The sequence below is a fragment of the Aulonocara sp. 'chitande type north' Nkhata Bay genome, linkage group LG3 (assembly GCF_057382095.1).
Source record: "Aulonocara sp. 'chitande type north' Nkhata Bay isolate Kocher_YH1m ecotype deep benthic linkage group LG3, A_spYH_male_GT1.1, whole genome shotgun sequence".
NCBI lineage: Eukaryota > Metazoa > Chordata > Actinopteri > Cichliformes > Cichlidae > Aulonocara > Aulonocara sp. 'chitande type north' Nkhata Bay.
The window spans coordinates 53,899,186-53,923,830 of NC_141346.1; the positions used below are offsets into that span (position 1 = coordinate 53,899,186).

The 24,645-nt window shown below is 41.9% G+C and overlaps 1 protein-coding gene across 2 annotated transcripts in view; it reads right to left on the bottom strand.

Moving 5' to 3' along the window:
- The window catches only part of LOC147336201 (mitogen-activated protein kinase kinase kinase 11), a 50,207-nt gene that overhangs the window by 9,508 nt on the left and 16,054 nt on the right, over positions 1-24,645 (bottom strand). For both annotated transcript variants that reach the window (XR_015128217.1, XM_086285256.1), the window contains exons 2-9: positions 14,807-14,987; positions 11,236-11,384; positions 10,067-10,242; positions 8,606-8,852; positions 5,777-5,893; positions 2,613-2,784; positions 2,410-2,522; positions 1,612-2,226 (exon numbers count right to left, since the gene is read on the bottom strand). Coding sequence is in view for 1 of the 2 variants with exons in the window: in XM_086285256.1 (XP_086141382.1) it covers positions 1,612-2,226; positions 2,410-2,522; positions 2,613-2,784; positions 5,777-5,893; positions 8,606-8,852; positions 10,067-10,242; positions 11,236-11,384; positions 14,807-14,987 (1,770 nt within the window). In the remaining variant the exon portion in view is untranslated. The remainder of the gene's footprint in view (positions 1-1,611; positions 2,227-2,409; positions 2,523-2,612; positions 2,785-5,776; positions 5,894-8,605; positions 8,853-10,066; positions 10,243-11,235; positions 11,385-14,806; positions 14,988-24,645) is intronic.

The window sequence follows — 24,645 nt, forward strand, 5'->3', positions numbered from 1 at the left end:
AGACCTCACACCGAGCGCATCTACTGCGGGTGTGTGGTGCCTGTTATCGGACCCGGAGTTAGCAACATCCCCCAAGAACCCGAAGAGGAGAGTCCTGGCCCCTAGCCCTGCCAGTGTAGCAGAAATGATGAGGATGATGATGGCAGCAGCAGCAGCCATTCTTCTCTGGGTGAGTAGTTTAATGTTGTTCCTGTGTAATTTATGTTGAGTAGGCTAACCACATTATTAAATTAATGCATGTAAGGTGAACTAGCAAACACCGTCGTAGTTACATGCGTCTGCCTTCTTGTTTGATGGCAGATACTCCCTGCACCCTGGCCAAAAAGGCTAAAATGACCAAAGAAAAAGAGGGAAACAGCTGAACATGAGAGGTTTTTGGATAAAGTTTGTGTTTTTTCCATTGTTTAAGCACTGCTTCCAGCCAAGAGTGATACCATTTATGCCCCATAGCTGCAGAAAAGGCTAACATTGTTATCTTTTTACAAAAAAAGAAAACAAAACAGCTAAACAGGAGAGGTTTTTGGACAAAGTTTGTGTTTTCCATTGTTTAAGCACCGGTTCCAACCAAAGGAGGTATCTTGTATCAACAGAAAAGGCTAACTTGGTTATCATTTTGCAGGAAAAAAGAGACTGTTAAAAATAAAAACATAAGAGGTTTTTGGACAAAGTTTATGTTCTCCATTCTTTAAGCACCGGTTCGAGCACAGTTTAAACACCGGCACCGTTTCAAAAGTACCGGTTTGGCACCGATATCGGATAAAACCTAAACGATACCCATCCCTAATTATGACCAGTGACAGGTGAAGTGAATAACACGGATTATCTCTTCGTCATGGCAGCTGTTAGTGGGTTGGATATGTTAGAGAGCAAGTGAACATTCTGATTTCAAAGTTGATGTGTCAGAGACAGAAAAGTATGCAAGGGTAAGGATTTGAGCGAGTCTGACAAGCACCAAACTGTAATGGTTGGACGACTGAGTCAGAGCATCTTCCAAAACTGCAGCTCTTGTGGGCTGTTCTCAATCTGTGGTGGTCAGTGTCTATGAAAAGTGGTCCAAGGAAGGAACAGTGGTGAACCAGAGACGTGGTTACAAGCAGCCAAGGCTCACTGACACAGATGTGGTCCAATGCAACAGATGAGCTGCTGTAGCTCAGATTGCAGAAGAAGTTCATTGTAGATAGAAAGGTGTCAGAATACACAGAGCATCGCAGTTCTTTGCCAATTTTTGAAGCAAAAGGGGACTAATGCAATATTAGACAAGTGGTCCCTTTCCCACCGGCTACTCAAGCCTTTTGTTTTGAAGGCAAGCCAATCAGAAGAAAACAGATAAAAGCAAGGGGGGCTTAAAGGGAGAGGAGCTAAAAGACGGCATACGAAACAAGATAAATATAAATAACATTGATAATTATAATTATATATTAAGTGTCATAAGGACTGTTTTGATCTGTGAATCATACAGCTCTAGTCAAATCAAGAATGCATATAGCAGGTCTCCTTTAATCCAGTTTTGTTCATTCTGTACTTTCTGTCTCACAGTAATAAAAACATCTTCTTTTTTTTTTAACTTTATTTTCTGATGGGGTTGCCTGTGTAAAACAAACTCGGACCAACCTAGCTGAGAAGCGTGCAGGCCTTGGCTGGACCTCCTCCTCCTGTCAGCTCTGTGTTCCCAGGAGTCACTGCTCAGCTCCCCGTTACTGGAACTGTAAGTGGGGGTCCACTCCCCTGGGCTGGTCCTGTCGTGCTGCATGGAGGCACTGCTGGGACTCTGCGGACTGTGTGGCGTCCGGTGGCTGCTCCTCTCGCGGGGGTTTGGTGGAGGCGGTGTCAGGGGTAAAGGCTTTAGTTCTTGGTATTGCAGCGCTAAATCCAACAGGGGTCTGGGGAGCGGCTCCGAGGTGGAGAAGGTGATGAGATCGTCCACTACTGGAGGGTCTGAAATGAGGGGCCTAGGATGAGAAATCTCAAGTTCAGAGAGGCTGCGGCCCTCTAAGCAAGGTGGGTGAGTTCGAGGTGGCACTCTTGGGGGAATATCCAGGCAGCGACCAAGTCCTATGGAGGCAAGCAGGGAGCCGCTGCCCAGCAGGGCTCGGTGGGTGCTGTTAATCAGGCCACCGAGAGGCCCCCTCTCAGGCCTTGGAGAGCTAGCTGGGGAAGAACTCCCTTCCTCACTGCCCGAGTCTCCTTGAGACAGAGGAGGCCACGGGCTATCCTTCACCGATGAGCCTGCGGAAAAAGAAAGGTTTTAAAAAGACACAAGGAGAGCCCAAAATAGAAGAAGAGGAATACTCAATGTATTTATAATTCATTTAGCTTCGATTCATAATTCACGGTCATGGCAGAGAGAATTAGAAAGGAGGCTAAGTGGAAGATAAGGTGGTAAAGCTGGTGGTGAAGGGCAGTGGATACCATTCTGAGCAGGTGTAGGGGTTGGTGTGACGGGTCGGTACTCCTCAAAGTCATCCTTGGAGTCTCCATTCTCATTGCTGTCTGCCTTCAGGAGCTTAGCTCTCATCGACAAGCTGAAAACAGGAAAGATTTCAACTTAAGCATGGTGATGGTTAAGCATATCAAATCCATACACACAGAAGGAATAAGCAATTCTGCCGTACCTGCTTTCCTGGGGACTAAGGCGCAGGACTTTAGGACTTTTGGGACTTTTGGGGCTCTGTGGCCTCCAATGAGGGCTCAACCTGAGGTCTCCGTTGACTTGTTTATGAGAAGAGGTATCCAGGGAGGGCCGGACTGGGCTGAGACCGAAAGTCCTGCTGTTGTCACTGGGTACTGCAGAGAAGAGGGGAGAGAATACAATCAGTATGAGCTCGTTTATTATCAGCTTAGTTGCGTTCTAATCGGGTGAGTACGATCATCTCTAACACAGTTGACTTTAGAGCTACAATTCATGAAACTTGAATTTAAATGAAAGTTTAAGCTCCAGCGGACTTTAAAACCGATCATGTGACCACAGCCTATACCACAATAACAGCCGAACAGTCACAGGGCAGAAAGTGTGAAAAAAGGTGCCAAAGTTATCTGGGGGGTGAGCTCCAATGCAAACTTCTGATTAAAGCTGGCACTGCACCTGCCAGACACTGGCGGCACACCAGCGGGCTCGTGCTGCTAACACAAAGTGTGCGAACAGCGCGTGAACTTTCAGCCAGCCTGGGCTCTACTGTCACAACACATATGGACTCCATCACACCCTTCCTAAGGCCTCGAGGATCCTTCTCAGCATGTCAACACCCAACAAGCCAGAAGAGCTATAAGTGGAATGGGCACCACAGTTACATACTGCACATGTCAAGGTGAAAACTTTGAAGCTGTCAGTTTATTCCATTGAGTTGTGGTTCTGTTTTTATCCCCAGTGTTTTGCGCTGCCATTTCATTTCAGCTTCAGAAATGGGAAAAGTAAATATGCTCTCTGATTGGACATGCTGTATTATGTCCTTTGGCCTGTACTGCGGCAGAGGCCTGGCTGATGCACTTTACCGCCCGTCACTCTCCAGCACTATGTTTTCAAAGCAAGCACAGGAGGCAGATGATAGTGCTGGCGTTACGATTTTATAAAGATCACACTGTGGCTCCCCATTCCCAGCCTTTTCCTCTCTGAACTCTTTTCCTTTTTCAGTGTGCCTCTATTAATATCAACATGCTTTCATAGAATATATTTTCTCATCATTTTGTAAAGCTCACAGGTTTTCTCCTCTGCCCCACGCTGATCAAATCTTTCTATTAACAGTGAAAAAAATTAAGAGAAATGCTTCTACTGTTGTTCTGACAGGAAATATATTTTGTTAACGTATTAAAAAAAATCCACACACTCCTCCACACTGATATATTTTTATTTAACAAACAAAAAGGCCAAAAAGGTAAGCCTTTTATGGTTTTTGCACACATTTCTGCAGTGCTTCGGAGCCTAGATGTAAAAGTAAATGATACATTGCTTTCAACACAAGTTGGTGACATTGTGACACCGAGTTGATAACGGAATATTCAGAAATAGAGGTGGTTTTAGGTGTGAAAGTAAAATTGTGGACATCAGGAACTCATCAGAATAGTGAGCAGCTGCCTTTTAAAAGGACACATCTCTACATATGACCGAAAAGGCTCTTTGCCTTTTTCCAGCTTGGGAGGAAAACACAGGGAATGGCGATCGCAGAGGCAACGACGTCTGCCTCGGGTAGATGTTGGAAGATGAAAATGTTTTATTGTTACAGTATATTTAACCTTTGCTACGTTGCACATTTTAAATGCTTTGGGATTTTAAGAAGCTTCTGAAAGGCGTCAGTGTGATCCTGACTGGATGCTATTGTAACAAACGTTAGCTGGTTACAGGCTACAGGGCTGCTGCAACACAGCCAGCACAATCATCTTCATGCTTTTTCCTTATTAACCTGACTTCTATCAATGTTTTGATTTTGCGCAAACGACAGCGTGGCGGCGATTCCCACGCTCTGTAGCATTTAGATCATCAATTAAAAGTCCAAATTTAGCCTGCTGTACCTCAGGTACTGGAACTGGAAGAAGGAAAAGGACTAATAGAACCAAATCTAATCCTGCCCCCGCAGATAGAAAAAATAAATAAATAAATGATGACAGCAGTATCCATAAGCTGCCAACACACATGACACAGCCAACCTACTGAGATGCTAAAAACACAAACTATTACAATCTCAGAGTTCAAAAACTCTCTAAAAATAAGAGGCAGTTTAATTTTCAACATATCTATTCAGTAAAAATATGGCACAGTGGAATCTAGCTCTGTGGACTAATGCAAATCAATTTGGCAGTTCTCTAGACAAATCAGTACGGGAGGCCCTTGCAATAAATCACTGCTTGCTACCGAGAGGGCAAGCATAAATATCCACTAAACACATTTTAATGACAGGCACACTCATGGCTTAGTGACTGCCATTAAGCAGAGTCATTAGGAAGTAAAGAAAACCAGCCCGCTACTTAATGAATAAATGAAGCTGGCAGATGTTTTAGATTGACTAACCACTTTATAGATAAATGTTTCACTGCAATTTGTGCTTTTATGTTAACCCGCGGTGGTAATTGTTTTGTGAAGTCTCTTTTATTGCCTGTTGCTACACCACAAAATTTCCTTTTGGGTTGTATTAAAACGCCCCGTGACCTGCTGGCTACAATTTCCCTCCGAAGGGAAAAATCTCGGGCGTTTGTCTAAGAAGCCGACAAGCAGGCGAGCAATGTAGATCTCTGCCGCTGCTGCAACCCTTTTCTCCTGGAGCAGTGAATTCCTCCCTGCTTATTTTTAATTCAGTAAACCGCACTGTAGCCACTACATGCATATAAAAACTGTAGACGCTTAAGTGCCTGGAAAACATAGCTGAATAGCTCCCCCCACTGCAGCACTGATGTAACTGCAATCAGCAGGGGAGCAGAGCAGGGCAGCGGCGGAAAAAAAAAAAAGCTGCTGAGAAGTGCTGAGCTGCTGAAAGGAAGTCAGATAATATTTGGACTGGAACACACTATTGAAAAGGGAAAAGGGTGTGTGTGAGAGAGACAGAGCAGTGAGGGGGAGAGAGAGAAAGGGAGCTGGGGCCCACAGGGAAATGGGAAGACAAAAAGATGAGTGGGTGGTTGAGAGCACATAAAAGGAGTAAATTTGGAAATGGAGACGAGTAATGTCGCAACAGAGTCTGTGTGTGCATGCAAGATGGTGAGAGACGTTATTCTTTTGCTTTTCTCAGCGCGTTGAGAAACGCCTCCACATACACTCGATATATATGTACGTAAAAACGACTGCACTCACACTGGATAGCGCGGAACCGCGGTCCAAAGGAAGGTGAGGAGCCCGAACCCAAATCGGGAGAGTTCCGCCTTTTCTCCAGGCCTGGGGATGCCTGCACCGTAATTTTATGTATGAAATCTGAAAGACACACAACAGGATGTAAGACATTCATAAAGTCAAGAAATGTCAGCTGTTTTTGAGGTTGCAACATTTTTTTTAGCTTCCTTATTTCTCTAAAGAAGCTAAGAGTTTGCTTTTGTAGAAATCGAGTGTTACACAAATTGTGATAGCAGTATTTCATTACATATCTATAAAACGCAGGAACTGAAGCAGACTTTAGCTGTCACACCTTCCACAGCCGATTTGTGCACTAATATGAGCCCCAACATGGCATTTCCCCCACGTTCTTTCAAATGCAATTGTATTTATCCTAGTACTCCTCATGTGTTCTTTGCAGTTATTACTGTCATAATAATTCCAAGTGATAACACATCAATTTGAAGTTTTCAGCATTGAACCAAGCCAACCAGCAATGAAAGGACTCGTGACCATAAAAACATTTGATCTAGATAAAAAATTAATAAAAAAGAAAAGGTCAAAAATGGAAAAGGCACAAGACTGTTGAAATAGTTTTTAAAGTGAAGGAACTATTCATCCCACTGCAACCCACAGCAAATCCCAAATTCCACAGCAAATAACTTCCAACCCTCTTGAACTGAGTCCTTTTCATTAGTTTTGTATAACAGCTTTTAATACACTTTGCAGTTTGTGGTGTGTGTAAAGCTTTGTTACTGATATGGTACAGTGCTTTGTTTGAGACTGCAATCACTGTTCTCACACTTTCTGAATTTTTCCCGCTCACTAAGCAACCTAATATTTGCAGTTTAAACGTTTCCATGGTTACGCCTCCACCAATCAGGGGCATTGCTTTTTTGATTTAGGATTGTGGGTAGAGTAGTTTTTTCGAGAGAGAAAAAAAACAAGGTTGATATCGTAGAGACCTGTGGTTTTTACAGGGGCATATATGGTATCACAGTCTCGCAGCTCACATCAAGTCTACTTTGGGTGCTTACAACATTATGGCTCACAATCAAAATCTCTCTGCAGAACACAAACAGGATTTTTATTTTTAAAATCTCACTGATGAGCTTTGATATAGGCAGATACATAATTGGAGGACTCACGAAAGACCTTACTCTTTCCATGTATCAAGCATTAAGGAAGCTACTAGTGGCAATGGCTGATAATGGCATGCTGATTAAAGTCCGTGTTTAACTACAACACTGATATTACTCAGAAAGGCCTGCAGGCCAATTAACACTATTCTATTCTACAGATAAACTGTAAAATTAATGAAAGACCTACATGTGGTGTCAGAAAGGAACTGCTACTGTTTGCTAAAGTTTGCTAGTGCATGTTGCTATGCTAATAGAGGTTAAACTAGCTAGCTAATTTAGCACATGAGGCAGCTAGCTTTAGCTAGTTAGCAAAAGTAGTGATTTTATGCAGAGTAACTGTTATGCAGTCGATAGACATGGAAGATAGGTGTATATGTTAAAAGCAGGACAAATTATTTACACTGTTACTATCCCAAAAATTTCACATTCATCTAAATTATTGCAAATCAGTCACCAATCTTGCTAGTGCTCAACTTGCTAAGGCAGCCTATCTGTTAAAAGGCCATATATGCAAAGCTTAACGAGTCTTCCTTAGTGAAGATTTTATGTTAAGATTGTATATTTCTGAAATGTTATGATTTAGATGTCTTACTTTTGTGTTTTAACACAGTTACAAAGTATCCCATGCTTTACTTTCTCAGATATTTTTGAATATGTGTGTATGTGGGGAAAAAAATATCCCAAAAAGGACACATAAGTATGTTCCAGCTACTGAACCCCCTCCAAAAAGCCCACAATATATATGTTACTGCAGGGTATAAAGTGCAAGTTTAATATAGGATGGAGAAAAAGACAATAATAATATTGGTGGGAAAAGGGGAAAAAAAGAGAAAGGGATTCAGGCACATACTGTAAGAAGGAAAATAAAACCAGTGGCCAGGGAGCTAAAGAGGAAAAGGAACAAGACAAAATGGGTGAGGAAGGTATGCTTAAAAAGAAAGAGGGAGAGAGAGGCACAGAGTGAGAGCAAGAAAGTGAGAGAGGCCAGCCAGCAGTCTGTCCATGGACAGGAAGTGTCGAGGCGTGGTTGGCTCACTCTCCCCTCTCATCAACCCCCCACCACTACCACCACATCACCGCCCTGCTGCTGCTGGGAAAGGCCTAACCACAACACACACATACACAGCGCGCATTTATGCATGCTTGCTCAGCCCAAAATACATGCTTTGAAACACTTGATGTGAACTGCTGCAGACTGTGTGACTTTGTGATAGCTCAGGACAAGAAACGGCAGTCAGGTGAGTAAGAGAAGAAAAAGAGGAGGGCAAAGTGAATCCTGGTCAGAGTAGATATCAGCAAGTCAGACCTGTGATCCACCTTTAAATTATTTATTTATTTTTAGATGGGGAGGGGAGCTGCTGAAAAAAAGATTTAAAAATGACAAACTTTTTTATAATAGCGCAAAACTGCACCTATCTGCAGCCTCTCTTTCAAAATGTCAATCTTTACATGAGTTCAGCCCTGATAGCAATTTTCCAAGGAGCCGTGCTACAAAAATACCAGTCGTGCCACAAAAACTCTCCCTCACTTCCTTCTCACTGCTCTCTTGCATGTGTTTTTTTGGACTGTTGTTATTTTTTGCTTGTTGAGACTGACCAAGAAATCGAGTCTGATCTCTGACAGAACAAATCAAAGGTAGATAAGATGGATAGACGGATATAAGCCGACGCACCTTGGGGCATGCTGATCTTCTCGCCGTTCTTGGACTTGAGTTTGTGCTTTTTGAAGGTGCCCTTCCTCTTCTTGACATTAGGTTTCTCCTGGTTCTGGTTCAAGTGGAGGATGAGGAGGCTGAGCTCACGCTCGAACACATCCTGCTCCCACTGGGCCAGCTGTTGCTCACGCTGCCGCAGGAACTCTTCGTGAGATTTCTGCTCCAGAGCTGCTCGCTTTAGCTCCTCTTCACGGCATCGCAGCTCCTGATGGAGGGCGAAAGGCAAGTGAAAGAAAGTATTTAGAAGTGAATTAATATCAGCAGGTCTCGTGTGTGTGACTGAGGTTATGCAAATTTACAGTTTAATGAAACAAAATTCTGAGAAAATTGGTAGCAGTGAAAGCTATTATTATGCATGATGACTCACAGCTGCTCTTTGACATTTTATTTGATGGGTTTCTCCTCCTGGGATACTACACTAAATACTCTGTTAAATACTGTGCTGCTAAGAACACGGCTAGAGGGGCTCGGTGACCCCCAGGCCACAGAAATAAGGGAGAATAACAAAGACTGGCAAGACACCTCAGCTGCTGTGGCTCTTAGAGTTAGGGTGCTTTTCCAGAAACCCCTGAAACATACAATATTGTTGAGGACTTTGGTTGTCCTGAGCTGTGGGATCTGCTCAAGCAGAGGGGATGAAAAGCCCACCTATGATGAGGCTGTGCTTAAAAACCAAAAATCCCACTATAATCCTGTTGTCATAAACAACTGTAGGCCTGACAGCTCCACCCTTCAACATTCATTGTGGAGTATATCCACTATCTCTCCTCTGCACATTTCCAAACCATCTCAACGTGAGCTGTCCGTCTGATGTACTTCTTTCTAATCTTGTCCCTTCTGGTCATCAACATCTTGATCGTCAACATCTTCAACCAGCCACCTCCAGCTCTCGCTCCTGTCGTTTTGTCAGTGCCACATGCCACAGCGGGTCTCACTACCACGTTGTAAACCTTCTTTTTCACTCTTGCTGCCATCCCTTTGTCACAAATCACTGCTGACACTCGTCTCCACCCACTCCACCCTGCCTGCTCTCTCTTTTTCATCCCACTTTTGCAGTGTCCATTCCTTTGGCTGGTTGACTCCAAGTATTTAAACTCACTGAGTGAAGTAACAAACTTACTGCCCCCAAAAGACCAATTCAGAGCCAGAATAAATCTCCAGCTGATGGTGTGTTGAACCATAATAAATCAACGAAACACATTAAAAGAAAAAACTGCACAGAAATGTCAACATGAACATTAACCCGGATCATGTGGTTAATGAAACATGTTCAGTTAAATGTCAGGAGTGGGCTTTGTGGATGACTTCATTTTAATATCAGTACCATCAAGTTGTTATTATTTAAAATGACATTTTCTAAATCAGAAGCTAGCCCTGGCAAGGGCATGGCTTAGTGATTCAGAGTTGAGGGCCTCTTACCTTCTCTTTAGCCCGGAGTTCATCAAACATGTCCTGGATCTCCAGTTTCCAGTCCTCCTGCAAGGAGTGGAACGAATCCTGCGGCATCTCTTCCTTCACCTGCTGCTCCAAGGCCATCAGCTGGGCCAGGATGGAACTGAAATTGGGTCTGCGATGGGGGTCCTGGTCCCAGCACTCTGTCACACATACAGGGGATACAGTGAGTCACAGGGATGCAGTTGGTGCTACACCAAAGTGACGTGCATATGTAGCTGTCCAGAAGTAATGGACCAATCAGAAATACAGAGCGATTAGAAACGTTACAGTTGGGGGAAAAGATCAGAGGTTACTTTAACTGACAATAAGACGACAAATTTACTCATTTCTAGGACAGCTTCACATATTTTGAGCATTTTCTTAAAATCAAGGGACCTGAAAGTCCCTCATTCATTAATTTTAATCCTCAGACAAAATGAAAAAAAAAAAAAAAAAAAGAAGAAGAAGAATTTCATCATCCAACTGAATGCCGTCACCTGAGATTTAAAGACTTAAAATTAGGTCAGATAACTACATGAGGCGTATGTCTTTGCACTTATTACATGTAATATTGAACAAGTAACCTGCAAAGCCTCTAACTTTTATTTACACATGTTTCAGGCACTTTGTGTGAGCACAATTTAGAGTCAAGCTGATCACTTATTCAAAGTGTCATGCTTAATTAACTTGCTGCGGGGACTTTTGCATAATTTGCTTCTAAACTTTAGGCATTACAAGAAGATCAAAAACCAATCCAATAATTAATTAATCCTCTGAGGTGGCTACTGGTTGTTTTGTGCACTGATCCTGACTTAGGAAAAAACAAAAAAACGACAAAATGACATCAAGGGAAAGGGAATCCAAGTGTCTACTTTTCTGGACCAGCTGGTAGGCTTGACAGCAAGCACCCAGGTGGCATTTCTTCTTACTTTAAAACCAAAAAACAGAAGATAAATGGGCACAAATGTATTGCATAAGATGGCTTCTGCATAAAACGCTTCCTCTCAATGGCCACGTTACTGACAACATGCAGGGATTTGGGGAAATGGAAAAGAACGCGTGCTCGGGACAGCAACCTGATGGCACGCTAAAGTCCTGTCACACCACTGAATCGAACGCCAAAATTTCGTTACATTTCTGCAGGAGTGTACCACCTGACATGAGCTGCGCAAAAGGTTCGGGGCACGTGGAAGGGATGGGCAGGGTGAGCTTGTTGACGGCGACTCCATAGGCGACAGCGAGTCCATCGATCCCTCTGTAGGGTGCCTCTCCTGTTAGCAGCTCCCACAGCAGAACACCATAGCTGGAGGGGAAACAAGCCAGACAACGAGGCATGACACAGTGAGCTCGAGCCAAAATTAGACACAGGATGTTGGAACACTTCATTATGTTTACGCTGCATATACCACTTATATTTACATTTCTATGTGATATCAACCAAATTACCGTCGCATTTAAACAGCAAACAAAACCTCTAGGCTTGTGTGTTAGAAAGAAAATGATTTTTTTGCCCCCAAGCTGCCATGTGAGGATGTTTTTCTATCTGGAAGCTGTTAGTGCAAACTACATTTCATTTATTTAACAGTGATAGCGAACAACGATCAAAACAAGAAGAAGATTAAAAAACTCACAGCTAGGGTGTAAATGGACTGGTATTTATGTGCAACCCCAACTCCAAAACAGTTGACATGGTGTGTAAAATATAAATATAATACAGAATGGAGTGATTTGCAAATCTCATAAACCCAGAAAAGAGAAAATACACTAATTTAAGAAGAAAACAGTTTTTAGGATTTTATTTTGAATTTGAGTTGGGACAGAGCCATGTTTCCCACTGTGCCACATATCCTCTTCTTTTAACAACAGTCTGTAAATGCCTGGGAACTGACGAAACCAACTGCTGGACTTTTGGGGGAGGAATGTTGTAATCTTACTCGCAGTGATGACATGAGGAGACCAAACAACTAATGTCGCTGTGAGTTTGGAGTCTATTCATGAGGTAAAAGGCAGACTGACAACCTGTTCAGGGGTAACACATTCCTGCCTACGGCCAATTTAGAACCAGCAGTTTATCAAACATGCATCTATGGACTTCAGAAAGGAGCAAGCAGAGATAACCAGAGAACCCACACAGCAGGCGGGGAACTTTTCACTGCTCTTCCGATGAGCAAATGAGCTGTTCTACAAGTTGAGCTAGACTTACACTAAGTGGGATATGAACATTCAGCATTAAAGACATTTTAATCTCGTGTACCCAGACAAGCTACTCCCTGCTGCAGCCTGGAGTAGACAGGAAGAGGGAGGAGCATGTAAACGGTGTTGTGGATAAAGTGGTATAATTGAGCTATTTCGACCAGCGGTGGATAAAATCAACACACCTTCTGAGAAAACAAAATTATTTAAAGAATAATTGATTAAAATATGTTTCAGCTTCAAGAATTCAATACCAATTCAGTATACAATGACTTGCAAATCAGTGCATTCTGTTTTAATTCACGTCTCAGGAAAGAAGGTAAGAAGAAGGTAAGATGATGACTTTTAAATCCGGGTCATCTTTCATTCCAATTCATGCTTTGTACAGCAAAGATTATCTTTTATACCTTCTCTATGACAGCGGTGACAGAGAACCAAGAGGTCTTTGTGCAGTGGAATATTTCTGCTTGATGAAACACGTGCTTACATAGCACTGTGAACTCATGCATGCAAAACTTGCGCAAACACAAGTACACAAAGACACACACACACACAGGACTTTTGAGCCCACACAATGGGATCAGCCCTGTGTCCTAAGAAGATGAAGTGTGGCGTAGGACTTGGATCTCCCACACTGTCAATTAGCCCTCGCCCGGACCTGACTGAACACACACTGCAGGCTCACTAAGTGGAGAGCGCAGGCCGCAGCCTTTTTTTATTTAGTTCTTTAATTACAACTTCCACACACTGTGACTATGCAGAAACGCCGCTCGCCGGCTCGCCCCGAAGCGGTCGTCGTCTGCGCATGGTGGCTTTGGAGACGAGCGGCCGTGGACAGATGAGAAAGAATACAAAAACAAAGATTAGCCTTCATTTCTTCAGAGTGGGGCTGCCTGCCTGTTTGCTCGTTTCACCGGTTTCCAGATTCTGCAGTGAAATTTCACTTTGTGTGGGTTTGCAGTTGATGGACAAAGGCTATGGAAACTGCCTGCCTGCTGAGCTGGTTTCATATAGGATCTGTATGTAGAAGTTCACATCTATAGGATTACAATTAAACCACAGCACATTAGAGTTATCATGCTTTTTTTTTTTAATAGTTTTATCTGTTGCTCAGTGAAAACATCCCTGCTGCCTTATTCCAAATGCAAATTCATGTACTGTGCACTTCAATCACAAATCCCCTCTCAACAAATCACACAGTTGTTTAAGGCATTATTATAAAACCACAAGCCATAATCAAGGGACTCTGTGTAGATGTGGCCAGACACACACACACACACACACACACACACACACACACACACACACACACACACAAAGATATTCCCAGATAAAGGGCTGCGGTTAGGTCGGGTGTGTGGCCTCCTTCTCCGTCTATACTGGAGACAATGGGACAGTGTGCAGCACACATGTCCCACAACAAAGCACAGAGCAGCTTTTTGAAGAGACGCCATCACATGGTCGTGGCAGCCTTGCTGCAATCCATCACTCTGTCCCTCCATCTCTTCATCACAGAGTCTCCCACTATCACTTCTCTGTTCTTTCACCCTCTAATTCTAACCCATCACTTTGTCCTTTGGACGACAAGTCTACATACACACAAAGCTTCAAAAGACCAATTTCAAATTCTTCAACAATACCAACAGAAAACACGGACATATATGAGCTCCTTCAGTAAAGTCACCTTGCCGATGATTAAACTGCTAACAATTTTAAGGATTTTGAGATATCTCAAGTCTCCTGATACCTCCCTTTCCTTTTACCAGTAAATTTCTTGCTGAAGCTTGCTTGAAGATTCATTAGCTAAGCTTGGCATGAAGGCTGTAAAAGCGGAAACGGCTAGCCTGGAACAATGCCAATTAATTAACAATAAGCTTTAGCCATGGTGGTGGGTGGATGTTATAAACTTTCCACAAAGCAAGGCTGGGCGCTTCCCTATCCTGTTCTCCTTTATTGCTAAGGTAAGCTAATAGCCTTCAGGCCTTCCTTTATATATACATATATATGAGTGAGAGTGGTTTCCCCTAGACTGGGTGCTTTGGGAGGATGGGTGTTACTCTTCACCTTTAGTTTTAGACAAAACAACACTTGTCAAGAAGCTTTTCTTGCACTTTAAGTTGGCCAACAAGTTGTGGGAGTCATCAACTCCAGTAACACCATCCTCTCCTCAGCTACTCCCTTCCCTGATGTGCTCCTCCCTGCCCTCTCACTGTTTCGCGCAGGGAAACAAGCCTGACAATGACTGATTGCAAAATGCAGAAGAGACTGTGACACTGTATGAAAAAGGTGAACTTTTTGTAGTAAATAAATCACTTTTTAATTTTTTGTGTTGTGTGAGTAGGCTGGATGGCGAAGGCAATGGCGGCAGACAATCTTTTGTTAATTTAATGTCTGCAGGAAAGGAAAGAATCATATTTGCTCAAATGTAAAACTATTCTTGTAAGGTGTTGAGAATTACATCATCTCTTTTCCCAGGCCACAACAGTCTTTTAATAACAAACTGTTTATAAGGACACACATTCACAGACTTACCTCCAGACATCACTGCCTTTGGAGAACGTGGAGGACTTGATGACTTCTGGGGCCATCCAGGCATAGGTGCCAGCGGTGCTCATCTTTGTGGTCTTGTGCCATTCTCTTGCCAGGCCAAAGTCTGTAATCTTCAACGTCAACCCCTCCATACATTCATTTTCTATGGGCTCAGCCAGAAGAACTTCAGGAAGACGATGTAGATGGTAGGTAGAAAGGAAAGGGTGGGGGGGAGACAAATTAATAAAAATGTTTACTATGCAAGTCGAGAAATGTGTTTTGGTTAAAAGTCATTGAAATGCATCGCTGCAGAGATGCACTTGTCTTGCTAGTAGCAGGGGAAAAAAAAGACAAAACGTCACACTAAACTGAGCAATGTCTTCAATACGCACATTCACACATTGTCAGTTTCTTTTTCACTTCCTCTTCCTCTTATTTTAGGCCTCTAAAATTCAAGTCGACAAACATAATTTGCTTCAATTTGACCAATCGATGGAACTACATAAACCTCTGCCTAGTTAGACTGGCAGTGGTAGGTGATTGGCAGCGTACACAATAAGCTATATAGTACGTTAGCACATCAAGCTGACCTGTGCACGATTGGGAGCTGGGCCAGACTCTGTCTCCACCCTCAGCTGAACTGAGCTGTGCTGTCAGTGAACTGGCTCGACATGTTGGCCACATGAGGAAATATATAGAGGAAGCACCATTTCTAAAACAAATGTGTTCGGTGACTCCAATAAAGAAGTATTTCTTATGATACCCAAATTAAAAGTCTTCCAGCCTTTCTGTTTTTAATCATCCCCCCCATTAAATTTTTTATCCTCAAACTAGCCTGTTAGCAAAATCACCACCGCATTTCTTAAGCTAGCTCAATAACTATTCTCAAATTTAGCCAGCTAGCTCCTGTTAGCTAAAGGAGCAGCAATTATATACTATATAGACTGTTTTAATAACAGTTAATGATATACACTTTAAACAATATCAAACCTCTTTAACTGTTAAACCTCGGGCAACTACTAAATGGGTTATCACACAGCCAAATACATTAAAAATACAAAATTGTTCTGTATAACCAGCTAACGTTAGCTACAGCCACTTCACTTTGATACTTAACTAATAAAAATGTTACCTATAGAAATAATTATTGGCTTATTTTATATTTACTGCATTTTATGCAGCTTCTTATTGCCAAATTCAGAATGACTTACATTTTCTGAAATCACTCACTACTCACTGTATAGAGGGCCTGGATGCATGGTTAATATTGCGATACCCTGTTAGAATCACTTATCCCACAGAGACTTCTGAAAATAATAATTTATAAATGAGCAAGGCCTTAATAGTTGCAGTAAAATGTATTTTCAATTCAATTCAAACACCCATTTCTTTTATGCTGGTGCTTTTGCCTGATGTGGATCAGTTTTAAAAGGTGCAGAAAGAAATGATAAAAAATATCTCCTTCAGCCTATTAGATGAAGTGCAGCATTTAAAAATGCCATCGCAAGATATTTATTTGCACAAACTCAACAACTCAAACTCAAAAAAAGAAACATCTTTCATCTTGCTGCCCTTACACACAGAAGAGCCTTACAAGAGCTCACAGTGTGCACCCATCTCAACTGCACAAACAAAAAAATATTACTGCAATATTGCAAGTAAAGCTTATTCCTGTATTCTATTTTCATTAGTGACACTCATTTTTCCAGCCTCTTATCTGGCGCCTGCAGACCGCCATCTGACTGCTGAGCTACAAGTATGTTCAAAGCAAGCAGAACCCACAGCTATAAGTCTAAACAGCTCTTTAAAAGATGTAATCTTGTGTTTTTCCTTACTGGCTACATATAGCATTACAGTGTTCATATTAAAGAGAGCCAAAGTAGATTATTGAACGTTTTAGAATTTAAATAATACTCAGACGTAGGACCTGTTCCGATATTTCGTGCTTTAAAAATATGATCTTTTTTTCCCCCCATTTCAGACACACAAAAAATAAACAGATTTCCCTGACATTTATCGTGTGTAGTTATTTATTTACTCATTTATGCTGTGCCCAACTCTGGTCAGATGATTGCTGTGTTTCCAAACACGAGTGCAACCAACAGGGAAGTGGCAACGTGCCCTCTGTTAGGAAAACTGAGCAACATTAATGCTCATAATTTAAGCGGTTTACTTTTTTAATTTTTGCTTTTCAACTGTTGCAAATGCTGATACTGATAGTTCGGAAAAAGCTAATAGCAGCCGATAATATCAGACTGTCAGTAATGTCGGCGCGCTGATAAATTTCTCGGCTCTATTAAAAAATATCTTATCTTTGATTTGGTCAGTTGTAATTTGATACAGAGGAAGCTTCCAGTGGGTTCCTGTTTTTGTCCTCTCAAGTAAATTAGGTAATGCACTTTCCTGTCAATCCAACATTGATTTATTTAATATAAGGCAGCACTACTGTTCCTTATTGCATTTATCATAGTTCTGTTCATATAGCCTGTTTATACTGCGTCTACATACATATCGGCTGACATATCAAAATATCGGAGCATTGGTGTTAAAGGTTCTGGGCGATGTGGGGAATTTCTGTACATGGGTTTTAGGTATTTTCATAATGATGCTAAGGTGTAAGGTTAAAATATTAAATACTTAATTATTATTAGAAAATGGTAAAATGTATATGCTTATTTATTAAAGTATGTGTTGTATATAGATGGTGGAATTGAGGTAAACTCACCTGTGAGTAAATAATGGTTTAGTCCTATAATAGCTGAGAGTATTTAAGGCTGCCATTTGTCATTAGACACCGATTTGTGCTGCTGCTTGAAGGCTTGACCTGGCATTCATTATCCACGGAGTTATATTATATGTGGACAAATAAACACCTCTTGTTTCCAAAGTACTCTGCCTCAGCCTTCATCTCCAGCCACAAAAGGCCACTTTGTTACAATCGGTATTTGTACAGAAACTAAAAACACCCATTTCACTGGGCTCTAATTTTTAAAGCCTAAAATGTCCAGTGAATTGCTTCAATGACACTTTGTTTGATAAATTATCTGAAACTTTGGCTTTCTTTAATATGAACATAATGTAATGGTCTAAAGGTCTTTTAGTTCTCTGTTTCACATAAGTTCCTTTTTTACTTTAGATTTATGCACACCTGACAATGTTGGTAAAAAACTGTCCTTATTGTTAATGCCTGTGTGCTTATAATGACTAGTGTATGTGTGCATATATTAGAGCAGGGCGATATGACCATAAATATTTATCACGATATACATTTGAAAATTTGCGATAACGATAACTGACGATATAATTGACACTAGACAAAATACTTTACAACTCCTCAACTTTATTAGTGCAAAAAAAACCAAAAAAAACCAAACATAAATGTATTTTCACTTAAACGAGCAGCTGTTTTTTTATGTGCATTAAAGTTATATAAAACTTTAACAGTGCAAATGCAAATTCCTTGCTGACAGTTTAAACAAAAGGCATTTCCAGTGGAAATTGGCCGACATGTCCTCAGCATAACCATGTATAATATCCACAAAACCTAAAAAGGGGTTATGCACACACAACACGGTAATATTATGTTGAAGCACAGTACGTATCACTCCGCGAGGCGCCTGCCTACGGTAGCCATAATGCTCCGACAATCCATCAAGCGGTGCCGTTTTGTAGCTTAGCAAAGTCGTACTAAAACATTTGACAGATTTTCAAGCGCCGTGTACATAAAATCGTTTCGAGGTCAGTAAACACAACCAGAATTCATACATAAGGCACACGGGATTATAAGGGGCACTGTCGATTTTCAGAAAAATCAAAGGATTGATTTTAAGTGTGCTGTATTTTCCAAAAAACACGGTAATAACGACGGCCCGCTAGCATGCTCTACCAAAAATAGTGCTCTGTTGTGTATCTGACAGATGAAAGCCAAACCAGTTCCACACCACTGAAGTTGCAGCATTTTTACAAACCAATTCTGGTTCATCCGTTTCATTTAACGATCCACTTTCGCTCTTCTCATTCTGCGCGTTTCACCCATATTCTATCGCGATATTTAATTTTCCTATCGTTGCCCAATATTACACCGATATTACCGTGTAGCCCAGCCCTAGCATATATCTTCAGTATTGCCAGTATGAGGATATTATATTTTCTACATGCATGAATCTGAGGTATATTTACGCTTCAGGCAGGGAAGAAGGTGCTCAATCATAAGAAAGCAAATGTGTGGCAGGTTCTTATAATTGCATTCGAATGCAATTATAACATGCAGTATAATTGCATGGAGTATAACTAAAATAACATGTAAAACACTCAGTAACGCACAGCTTTTGACCTACACATTACCAGAACTCTTCATACTGGGATTGTGTGAAACTCTAAGCAAAGTCAAAGTATAAAATGCAATAAGTTCTATATTTTGTTAACCAGTCAGTGTCAGGAAATCTTGCAGCACCGAAAGCCTCGCCAGGCAGGTTTCTATGAAAGCAGAATATAAAGCTGAGGATTTCTGTCGCTGCAGTGTGACTCTGTATCACATGTCTCAGTGAGATCGGCAGCCGTGCCTCTCTTCCCCTTTGCTGGCAGAGTGGGCATCGCTTAGGGCAAGGCTGGCTGTCAAACTCAGGGAGGAGAAGCAGCAAAGAATTTCACTTATTATAGGGAAGTAAGACTCCAACTATTTGCAGTCACTTTCCGACTCTCTAGGCTCGGCTCTCTTTCCCTTTTTTTCCTCCCCTCGACTTCACTGAAAAATCTATTTTCTCCTCTCTCTGTTTTCTTTATCCACAAATATATGAATTTTTATCATTTTCCAGATATAAAACCGACTCTCGCCCTCCCTCTCTCCGTCTCTTTTGTTCAGACATCCTGTGCTGTGCCTCGTAGCCCAGAGGCAGCAAGTTTGACGTCACAAAGGAATGCATCACAAGAGGTTGTGTTGTCTGCTCTGTGTGTGAGAACATTGGAGGGAATAGGAGACACGGTTCTTTCATAATGTACTTGCATGACAAATTGTGCTCCCTGGTCATAGAGACACCATCCACAGCCGTGCATATTATTTTGTCCATTCTGTCTGTAAGATGATGGGTAGGTGCAAAGCAAGACGATAAGTTGAGGCTTTTACCTTATATTCTTATAGACCGAAAGCTTTTTAAATGGGGGGGGCTTTAAAAGCATGTCGACCACCAACTTTTTTGCTTAATTATCGACTTCTGCCTCACAACGAAGACCCAAACAATGAAGTAGCAAAAGAAGCCAACAGCCAAAACAAAAAAAAGCCTCTACTGCTGCACATTTAACCTTTCTGCAGAAAATCAATTTCTGTCCATTCTTTGCCTGAGTCACTGTTTCTGTCAATTCCACAGGCCACAGGGAGGGGTGGGGGTATTTACTGCAACAGGCCCTGATCCCTTGCTCTACTTCTTTTGTCCTACTGCTGGTCAGCGTCTAGTGAAAACAAGCCCTGGTCAGTCACCCCCATTTCCACCAGGATGCTCGATCTCTGTGCCATGACCCTACTTCCGGGCAGTGACGTTGATATCTGTCTATTAGCCTGCTCTAACAAGGATCTGGCTTTTTTTGAAGGGGGGAAAATAAAGTTCCCACCGACGGCTGCTTATTGCTATTTTAGTAAACAGAGGTTAAGAGGGGTCACATGGCTGCAGACACAGAGTGAGACAGAGCAGCGGGAAGTGTTGGTGCTGTGAGGGAGCGAGCAGAGGTGTCACAGAGAGAGAGAGTAGCTGACTGTTGATTGTTATCATATGATAGAGGAACATGGGGCACAGCTGTAAGTGGCTGGGCTAGAAAGCAGAGCTATAGATAACTGTGTACACACACACACACACACTACATTTGCAAAACGATGCACACACAGGCACTTAACACACATTTGCCACATTTGATTTTTAGCAATATTCCCAGATGCACACAAGCATTCAAATATGAGAAAAATGTACACACACACACACACACACAAAAATTAAAAGGAAGGCATGAAAACACACCACTGAACTAGTTCACACAAACAAACCGAGGTGCAGAGTAAATCCCACGGGTGCGCTACGACAGGTGGACCAATCATCAGCCCTTGACACGACACCAGTCCTCAGAGTTGGCGGTCACAGGAATGAAGTCATTTATCCAATGGAAATGAGGGGGAAACGAGATCTATGCAACAGATCATTTATTAATAACTTTTGATGACAAGTAAAGAAATTTTTAAGATTATTCATGCGTCCACAGTTTATGAATTTGATGTCTCACTCTGTGTCACATTCACTTGAAATCACGTAGGAGCAGGTTAGCAGTAATGTTACGACTTTTACTTTACACAAATAAAAGTATAAACTATACATTTCATTCTAGATTCCCAGTAGCAGTGTCACCATTTATTATATATTGTGCAGTAGGGAGAGAAGAAGGCCAAAGAAGTAGTCATTTCCAAAGTCTGCATGTACGTTGCAGCTGCATGGACGATATGTAGAAACTTCTAGACTGTTATTTAGCAAACATTCCATCGATTATGTGATGTTAACAGGTCTGAGCACAGAGGCATTCTGTAGGGGGGGGAAAGTAGGCATGAATCCATCACAATCCTGCAGAGATTTACTGCAAAAGCCAACAGGGCCATAAATTAAAAAAATACATAAATAAACAAATAAATAAGTAAATAAACACACACACCAGAGCAGAGGTGATAGACGGTTTCATAACACACACAATAAACAAACAAAACTTATGCACATAAATGTGCTTGCACTTACAGCTATACTCAAACTCACGCGTGCACACATGCAACCACACAGAGAAACAAACACACGAAACAAAGTCTCAGCACATGTACACATGACATTCTTCTTCCACTTCCTGATCTGAGGCAGAGTGCATTCACAGTTTAGCTCCTGTTCGGCCATCCTCCTCTGACCACCACCGTCACACTGACGGCAAATGGCGTGCTAGTCAGCTGCTTACTGGACACCGTGTGGCTAAACTCCGTGTCCAAATCAGCCACTGACCCACATAATAATAATTGTGCTGCTGATATCTTCAAAACTATGTGAAGCAATAAATTCATTAAGAAAGGAAGTCTACAAATAAATTGTACTGAACTAAAATCATAACATGGAGGGATACGGGAGTGCTTTTATCTACCTCCCCTGTTGTCTCCCATATTAATCACATTTTAAGGAGGTGTGTGAACCAAAGAGGTAAAAAGAGCAGGAAATCCAGCTCTCCTTCAAAGGATAACGGCAAATATCACGACTAGATCGGGCTTGCCCAGTCAGAGTGTCTTCCTGATTGAGAGGCACGAAACCAACAATGTCACCACAAAAAACACCATGACTGTTCTCCATGGCAACGGCACTCTGTTTAGCATTGTTTGTTGTTCAGAAACAAGAGTGTGTCAGTTGCAGACATGACTCCTACCAGCGGTGGCCTAGATATGATAGCGGCTGTGGGAGTGAGTCAACTCTGCAACAGAATCCCAGAGTCATGGCTTTTTTTCAGGGGTCTTTCCAGCACTGATTAAACATGTGCTTACCTGACTGATAAAGGCAGCGGTGCCTCATGGACAAATATGGGCTATTATACATTCCCCACATTCTTCACATGGCATTTAAGAAGCAAGGCTTCTTGTTCTGCTCACATTTACTGACATTACCCCAGATTTACTGGCAAATACTAATGGGAAAGGGTCTCTTAATATTCTGTCACAGATTAACCATCAAGCCTATCAAAAAACATGCTTTGACTTTTTGTTGTAGTCCAGTTTTCAGTAGAGATGCACCAGTTGCAGTTTTCTTGGCCAGTAAATTGACAGAGTATACAAACAAACATCTATTTTTATTCAATGCAGCAATATTATTTCAGATTTTTATTTTATTTTTTTAAAGGTATTAAACTTGATAATTTTACCCAAACTGCAACAAGTTATAGTGTCTAGGACTGGAAATAGAGTGCTACTGGACTCTATTACTTTATTACAAAGTTGGTGCAAAGCCTGCTTGCACCAACTTTTAGGTATATTTTACCTTATAGAACAAAAGCAGGTGCAACAAATTTATATAACATAAGAAATGTTGGTCAATTTATATCATTTCGATGGGCATTTATAACTTCACTGGAAAAAAAGGCCACCAAGCCTTTTCTCTTTTTTCTTGTTTTCACTCATCTCCATAATTTTCCTCCTCCCCGTTTTGATCCCTTGCTCATACCGAGGCTGCGGTTTGTGGTTGGCTAAATACACTTGTCTACCATAGCTATATGAAGCAGAATGTGTTATGAAATTTACTTTGTTTTTCATTGACAGTATTGTTTCATTTAGTTCGTTTTTGAATTTTTATTATTACACTCAAATAATGACAAAACAGGATATTATTAGTTATCCTTTATGGATCAAGTGTTTCAAAAACTACTATGAACGGAGCACATTAGATCCACCACAGCTGCTAATGTAAACTGTATTATGCGACGTTTGAAAAAAAGGACGTTTCGCAGGCATAGAAAAATTCGCTAAAGTGGACTTAAACAGTCACTGGCAGGTACTGACATACAAAAAGCAACGTCTGGCTTAGGCTCACGCCCTCGTCAAGGACACTGAACATACAGTGCATGCAGCGACAAAGGCTATAAACTTTCACATCCAAAAGTCTGCCTCTTCACTCTGCACCTCACTTAATTATCTTCTTCCCTATAATTCCAAACTGCAGCTACATCTCCATCTCTCACCACTTGTTCCTATGTATGGTATGATTCCTCACCCCTGTTAGTTTCTGCTAGAGTTGGACTGATAATTACCCGAGGATACTAAGCCGGCATTGACTGAAAACTCGCGCCATACTTGGTGTGCATTTTTTTAAAAGGAATAATAATCTGGACAACACAAAAAAACTAATTCTTTTCAACAAAAAGCAAAAAGGTCAAATGAAAGAGTGCATAGTATCGCTCCATGGCCAAAATGATCTGTGCTGGTCTTTAAATGCCGACATCGGGTCGACCTCTGTGCTCTCTCTACCTTCCTCCCTCTCCCTCCTCCCTGCCCTGCAACCCGTAGGCGAGGGGAGAATTCCGGCAGGGTGGGGGCTTTCCCCAGGAAGAACGGGAGCTTTGTCCCCTGAGGGACGAAGCCATAGCCTGACAGACAGTTTGGCAAGCTCTGACCAGGCAGCGAGCAAAGGAGAGAGAGAGAGAGAGGGAGAGAGATCGGGTACAATCATAGTGCAGATGTCAACTCACGACGAAACTGGCGCTCATGCCACTGGAGTTTCGCCTTAGCTCAGGGGTGCATTCAAAGTTGCTCGCTGAGCGCGAGAGTTAAGCAACGTCAGCAGTTTAAACACTAGGCCACAACTAACCAATGTGTGCTGTCCGTCTGAGGCGGCACATCTTCCTTATTTGATATGTGTAAAGATAAAGTTGTGATTGATGTGCACTTTTGGTTCACACACTGCACCACAGGGCTGTCATTAGTAAAACCTGAATTCCCTGATCAGAATGCACTCATGCTATCACTCTGTATGGCACCTTAAAACATCACCCATTTCCTGTAAGACGCAAATCACGCTCAGCTGCAGAGAAATATTATATATAGTCATGATTAGTTTGACAACCTAACTGCTGTCAGAGCCTTGGTGGGGAGGATGATGTTTGCAGCAGTTTGGGGAAAATCAACCCTCGCGAACTCATCCAAGTAAGTTGGAAGATAATGTTGGTGAACCTGTTGGTTTGCGACGTTTGCCCTGTTAGACTTGTTTTATAGGGAGAGTCTTAATAGATAGATGCAAACCCTGAGAGCGGGGTGATGTAACTTCTCAGAGGGAGGCAGCCACGTCCCCTTTAGC